We start from the raw sequence: 7649 nt of genomic DNA, 5'->3' as shown, positions 1-7649 counted from the left end.
ATCAAGTACTATAAGTTGGGGTTCTACCATAAAAATTTCAAGTGAAAAAGAGTTCGGGAACTATCTTTACCGGCTCAATCTTTCTGACTGCGCCAAGCTGAAATTTCTGGCAGATTTGGGTGGACGAGGCCTTGGACGCGCGTCCAACGCGCGTCCATCGACGCCCAGAGTTACGGCGTCACGGCCGAAAGGCCGGACGCGGACACGGACGCGCGTCCGCTGCGCGTCCGTGGGCGCCCAGTTTCGGCGCCATTTACCGAACGTGCGGATGCGGCTCGGACGCACGCGTCCGCTGTGCGTCCGCAGCTGCGGCCAACCGTGAGTTCGCGCGACGCGGACTCGTTTTCGACTTGTTTTTGACCAAAATTTTCCCCGATGTTTTTAATCCCGAGTGTTATGATGTTTGAAAGGCCTACGGGCAAAGAGATCTATTTTTGAAAGAAATATCTGTTTTGGAAAAATAAAGAGATCTATTTTTGAAAGAAATATCTGTTTTGGAAAAATTATGTAATCTATTTTTGAAAGAAATATCTGTTTTGGAAAAATTATGTACATTATTTTTGAAAGAAATATCTGTTTTGGAAAAATTATGTACATCACTTTAGAAGAAAATATTGTTGTTGAGAAATAAGTACAACTCTTGTAACTTGAGAAATTGTGTTGGAAAGCCTATGAGTAAATAAAAATGTTTATAAAACTTACGTCGAAAGAACGTATGCTATTTTGGTAAACAGGTTGTCAAAACCTTATTTTTGAGGAAAATACTACTTTTAAGGAGTGAGTACATTACGTGAGAAAAACGAGAAAATGACGATTGAAAAGCCTGCGGGCACTGAGAGTATTTTGAAAATCCTTCTTGGGTTGATGAGATAGCCGATTTCAACTATTGGACTCAAATGAGAAATATGTCCAAAAGAAATGATTTGAGAAAGAAAAATGGAAGGAAGAATCATGTTTTCAAACCCTTAGTTTCTAAAGCGAGTTGAGGAGGACCTTGATTGACCTACGGGTGGCTTTAAGTGCCATGGCCCAGTGGTCGTTGTGGATATTGTATGACCAGTTCATACTGCAGGGCGAAGTCTATTCGTCGATATGTTATAGTGTATGACCAGTTCATACTGCAGGGCGAAGTCTATTCGCCGGGTACTATATAACTCGTAGGATGAGGTATTCCTATGGGGGTGTGCACACTTAAGGTATAGTTACTCCAGAAGTCCGGGTAGGTGTAGTTTTTATGGACCTAGCTGGGCCAGCTAGGAATCATTTTAACGAACCTTACGTCCAGGGGATCAGTGTTAGACCGGGTGATGACCACTGAACCCGAGTTCGATGATCCAAGTGGTCAGAGTGGGAGTTATGAGAATGCTCCAAAGGCCTCACGCTTACTAAGAAGAAACTAAGGAAGTTTTAAAGATGAGAAAAGAGTTACTCTGTAACGACTTGAGAAGGAAATGATTCTATCCAAAATGTGACGAATTTTGAGCAAGGAAATGTGCTGTTGAACCTCCTTTTTGAGTTAAAATGAGGGAACTACTGGAAACGAAATATTTTACAAACTTGTCTGAAAAACAGAAAAATGTGTTTTAAGTGGCAATGATGCCAGTACCTTTATATGAGAAAAGTTTACGTGTTGAGTTAGCTTTACGCCTTATATTATATTATCTATTATTGATAACCTGATTGCAGGTAGAGCTATAACTCGTGGGTAAATTTTACAACTTACAAATTATTATATTTTCGAAACCTTTGTCTACTTTTGAGTGACAATGGATTTCCTTACTTAGCCGTCGTGCTAACTACACTTCATTGTGTACCTTATCAGATGAAGTCTAGCGTGGGTATACCCCTGCCTCTGTTTCTGATCCTCCAGCTCTGGCTCATGCTTCTGTCCCAGTTGCACTCCTGATCCCGTTCCTATCCCTGTTCAATCAGTGGTACCCATTTTGGGCTCCTGCCTTCGTTAATCCGTTATGCCTCAAGAGAAAAGTCAAGTCTGACCTTTTTGTACATATCTTTTGTAGCCATGGTAGTACTAACATGGCTAGTAAGAACGGGAATAGTCCAAACTCTTTGTTGATGGGCTGTAAGAAACTCTTATATATATATGTATATTCGTGGCTAGTATAGCTACTCTTTTGTTGCATGTATATAAGATTATGTTGGATTTTGACGATAAGAAACTGCATGTATATAAGATTATGTTGGATTTTGACGATAAGAAACACGATGTATATAAGATTATGTTGGATTTTGACGATAAGAAACACGATCCTTGTCTTTAGTCTGTTAGCCTGTGCACCTAGAGTGAACTCTATCTGTATTCAAGTGGGGTTCAGTCTGGGTGTGGCGGTAACTACTCCGGAGATACGGCATAGCCGAACCGGGGTGTTAGCCGAACCGGGGTGTTACAAGGGGTTTTGTCTATGGCGCTGAAGTAGGGAATTGCAAGGCTGATTGTGTGGATGAGAAGAAAATTTAAGCTTTGCTTTATAGCGTCAATGGCGCGAACTTCAAGCTCATAAAGTGAAGTGAATAAAAGGTATTGTGCTTTGGGCACCATTGATAAGACCTTCAAAACATCATCAATCAATTCTTTGCCTTTGTCATGGATGGGAGTGGGAAGATATGACACTTGAATAGATGGGACTTCGGGAAGATAGTTAATTAACTTGCTCTATATAGTATATGATTATCATGCACTCATAGTATTAGTTAATCAAGTGTGGCCTTACTACGTCATTTGGGGAACATGTGGAATTGCAGTAATGATTTTTGAAACCCACAAAAGCCAAAGATTAGATAATGCTTGCTGATCAAACTCAGCTTCATACTAGGTTACAATTTTTTGGATCACAGGATCCCAATGTCTTCCAAGAATTGTTCAAGAGTTTACAGTTGTCATTTCTTAAGTATGCTTTAAATAGGCTTAAGTAGTTAATAATTGATTGATTTAGTGATAGATAGATGATAGCTAATTGTGTTAATTGTTTTTATCAGTTGATATAAATTGGTATGCATAAGAGGAGGTATTTGTTAAATTTAAATAAAAATTGAATAAATATAAGTACTATAATAATAAACAACTAAGAATAAATTAGATTTTTAAAATGTTTTTGATTGATTTAGTGATAGATTGATTTGGTAATATCCTACAAATAATTCACATATTATTACGTCCATACAATTATGCAAATTATTTCAATTCACATATTATTACAAATATAAAATTATGCTAATGGTTACTTTTGAATAAAATCCTATAATTATGGTAATTAAGAAATTAATTCACACATTATACTTTTATTAAACTGTTTTTATACTTTCCGTTATATAGATTTTATCTAATCAATTAAGGAATTAATGGTACACATATAACGGAATAATTAAAGAAAATTAAACAAAAACATATTCGGACATAATTATAGAAAATTAAATATACACATATTCTGTCTATAATTAAATGAAATTAAACATACACATATTTGGACATAATTAAGGAAAATTAAATATACACATATTAAGTCTATAATTAAATGAAATTAAACACACACATATTATTCATAATTGCAAACATGTATTTAAATTTTCAAAAAAAAAAAAAACCTGTATTTAACACTTTAATCTTACTACGGTAATTAAACATAGAGATTTCTTTCATTTGATTATTGTATTTTTTTTACTTAAAATAATATCAATCTTACTATGGTAATTAAGACTTTTCCTAATATAATTTTTAAGTAATTAATTTCAACATACACGAATATATAAATCTTATAATTTTAAATAAATGTATACTTTCAAATATTAGAATTGATTATAATTTCATCACTAATTTTATTATTTAAATATATAAGATTGCCATTCAAATCACAAGGAAGAAAACTTCGGTTAACGCTTTCATATGCAATGTCTATTAATAAAAGTCAAGGGCAAAGTAGTAAATATGATCTCATGTTAAATTGTTATTAAGGAAACCAATTTTTGTCGATACTCAATTGTATATTGTTGCATCTAGAGTTAACCATCCCAAAGGTCTCAAAATTTGTATTTGCGGTAACTCTAGAAGAAATTATACTTCAACTAATAATATAATTTACCAAGAAGTTTTTAATAATTTGTAATTTTAAATAATTTGTATTGAAAATTTTAATTAAAAAATTTTCTTTTAACTAATTACCCATCTTAAATATCAATTCATATTTTAATTGCAAATATCTATATTCATAACTTTATCAAATCAACATAACTATTAAACAACAAAACTATATAAATGAATAAATCTAATATCTTATTTTCATATATGAAAATAATTTAAATATTTCAAATTGTTAGTCCGTGCATCGCACGGGTATCATACTAGTTTCATAATAATAATAAAAACGTGAATGCATTTTGTTTATCAAATTTTAAGTTTTTTAAAGTTTTTTTTTTTTCGATCATCCTAAAAGGAAGATTGTGATTATTTCATCTTTTAAAGGAAAAAATGTTTTGGCACGTATATATAAATGATCCTGAATTAGGATTATAATATACAATTATTTTGCCATGAACAATATTCAATGCTGCGGCCGACACCGGGTGAATCCCCAACCCCAGTATTTGAGAGGTTGAACACTGAAACGCGCACCGTGCACCGCCCCAGTATTCAGACCTTTGCTCATCACCGCGCACAAGAAGCCCAACTCAACTGTTTTTATATTTCCTTCCGTTTCCAAATTGAATTACTTATCATATTTTCTTATCATTTAAAAAGTAGAAAAAATTTTCAGAATAAGAAATTAAAAATTGAGCCAAACTAATAGCTAGAAAGGAACAATAACGACTAGTCGTTGCAAGTTAGCAACACTACTAGTCTACTACTAGACAACTACTTTGACTTGTGACTTTTGAATCAATAAAATGCATGTATTTAACACTATGGCGTCCTAATAGATAAACATAATGGCTGCAGTCAAGCACGCTAGCCCAACCTTGTTGAAGATAACTAGCCGCCACCTATACATTCCAACTTCTGTGTCTCCCAGCCGCTCACTTATCATTTCCTAGAAACTACATAAATATAGAATATTTACTTTTTTTTTTTAATAAAAAAATTCATCTAGCTATAACTATAAATATATATGTTGGTAAGAGCAACGAACATATTCACCAACACCTAACAAATAAAGTTGCAATCAACATTATGGAGTTGAAAAAGATGGAAATTCCGGCGTCCACTTCCACTTCTCCGGTGAAACATAAGAAATCAACCAAATTGGATTCTTTCTCTGAAAATCCAACTTCCAACGCCACCCCACTGCTTCTGTACCTTACAAACGCTGTTTTCTTCACGGCAGTCTATTTCCTGCTTGTTAGCTGGCGCGATAAGATCCGTCACTCCAAGCCTCTCCATGTTGTCTCAAGCTCTGAGATGGCTGCCCTTCTGGCTTTGGCGATTTCCTTGTTTTACCTGTTGGGATTTTTCGCCCATCCTCTTCAAGAACAGGAAAATGAAGAAGAAGAAGAAGAAGAAGAAGAAAAACTCAAGAAAAAAGTCCCAGATGTCAAATCTGATCCAATAATAATATTATCGGAAGAGGACGAGGAGATAGTAAAAGGTGTTGTTGAAGGTCGGGTTCCTTCCTACTCCCTGGAATCTAAGTTAGGGGATTGCAAGAGGGCGGCAGCCATTCGTCGGGAGGCGCTGGAGAGAATAACCGGCAAGTCTCTAGACGGACTTCCCTTGGAGAATTTTGACTATGAATCGATTCTGGGTCAGTGTTGCGAGATGCCAGTTGGGTATGTGCAGATTCCGGTAGGTATTGCAGGGCCCCTCTTGCTCGACGGTGAAGAGTACTCAGTCCCCATGGCCACCACGGAGGGTTGCTTGGTGGCCAGCACCAACCGGGGTTGCAAAGCCATCTATGCCTCTGGTGGCGCCACCAGTGTGCTGTTGAGGGACGGGATGACTCGAGCTCCGGTGGTGAGATTCTCCACCGCCAAAAGAGCCGCTCAGTTGAAGCTCTACTTGGAGGATCCTCTAAGTTTCGAGACCATAGCCGGAGCTTTCAACAAATCCAGCCGATTTGCTAGGCTTCAGAGCATCAAATGCGCTATTGCTGGAAAGAATCTCTATATGAGATTCACATGCAGCACCGGAGACGCCATGGGGATGAACATGGTCTCTAAGGGCGTCCAAAACGTATTGGATTTCCTCCTCACCGACTTCCCTGACATGGATGTCATCGGAATCTCCGGAAACTTTTGCTCCGACAAGAAACCTGCGGCGGTGAATTGGATTGAAGGCCGCGGAAAGTCGGTCGTCTGCGAGGCCATAATAAAGGAAGAAATAGTCAAGAAAGTACTAAAAACAGAGGTTGCTTCCTTAGTAGAGCTCAACATGCTCAAGAATCTCACTGGCTCTGCCATGGCCGGTGCTCTTGGGGGATTCAACGCCCACGCCGCCAATATTGTCTCCGCCGTCTACATCGCCACAGGACAAGACCCCGCACAAAACATTGAAAGCTCCCATTGTATAACCATGATGGAGGCAGTTAACGATGGGAAAGACCTTCATATTTCTGTAACCATGCCTTCTATTGAGGTAGGCACGGTGGGAGGTGGGACCCAACTTGCTTCTCAGGCAGCATGCTTGAATCTCTTAGGAGTGAAGGGTGCTAGCAAAGTCGAACCCGGAGCCAACTCTAGGCGATTAGCCGCAATCGTTGCCGGGGCTGTGTTGGCCGGGGAACTCTCCCTCATGTCTGCCATAGCTGCAGGACAACTGGTCAACAGTCATATGAAATTCAATAGATCTAACAAAGCTTAATTAATTACCTACTTCCTCAATTTCTTTCTTCACTTTAGATTCTTTAATTTAATACTTTATTTGTTGTAATTTCTATTAAAAATTAAACTGGATTACATATCTCATGTTTATACTTTCAATTTTACTGATCCATCCTATTATATTTACAGTATATTTGATTCTGAAATGAATTTTATTTGGTGGAAATGGATCCAAATACTATTCAATGGGAAATGGAACAGAATTTAAACTGTTAGTTTGATTGTTTAATGATTACAAATTAAATATATGTTTTAAAATGCATAAATACCCCTATACAAAATATTATAATAATAATAACATTTTTATATTATAGATTAATTTAAAGTGATTTAAAATTTCAATGGACTAAATTCCGTTAGTTTAAGAGTTGATAACTAATACCGAGTAATAAAAATAGCATGCATTGTAGTTGTAACCCCTCGGCATTTTCGTAAGACTAAGGTTCGAAAAATATTTCCTTAAGCTATGACATTCATGAAATAGTCCCTCGAGGCTTCAAGAGAATTTTTTTTTAGGAAGAATAGTTGTTATTAAGTTGCGATCGTTCGTGCCGGTCACGAACCGTAAAATTTTGGGAACTAGTATTCGGACCCGATTATCCTAGGAAATGATTATTAGACACCATTATTAATATTGAATTTCCAATTCAATTAAATCAGCCCATAGCAGAAAAAGATTTGAACGTACATCCTAAAATTCCGCGGTGTACCGAACCTAGCCCAATTTCAAGTTTCGGTCTGGGATAAATTTTTGGTTTCAAAATTATTCCTGTTTAAATTTTTTCTACCGAAACTTTATCTGTTTGGACCCCAACGATTAA

At 36.6% G+C, this 7649-nt stretch overlaps 1 protein-coding gene across 1 annotated transcript; it reads left to right on the top strand.

Moving 5' to 3' along the window:
• Positions 1-5147: 5147 nt before the first annotated feature.
• On the top strand, positions 5148-6959 carry LOC115999210 (3-hydroxy-3-methylglutaryl-coenzyme A reductase-like). Its single transcript, XM_031239021.1, has one exon. The coding sequence runs from the start codon at positions 5183-5185 to the stop codon at positions 6806-6808; it is 1626 nt and encodes a 541-aa protein (XP_031094881.1). The 5' UTR covers positions 5148-5182; the 3' UTR covers positions 6809-6959.
• Positions 6960-7649: the final 690 nt, after the last annotated feature.

This window comes from Ipomoea triloba, chromosome 12, assembly GCF_003576645.1.
Source record: "Ipomoea triloba cultivar NCNSP0323 chromosome 12, ASM357664v1".
Lineage (NCBI taxonomy): Eukaryota > Viridiplantae > Streptophyta > Magnoliopsida > Solanales > Convolvulaceae > Ipomoea > Ipomoea triloba.
The sequence above is the reverse complement of the archived record's forward strand: the minus strand, read 5'-3'. Positions and strand labels throughout refer to the sequence as shown.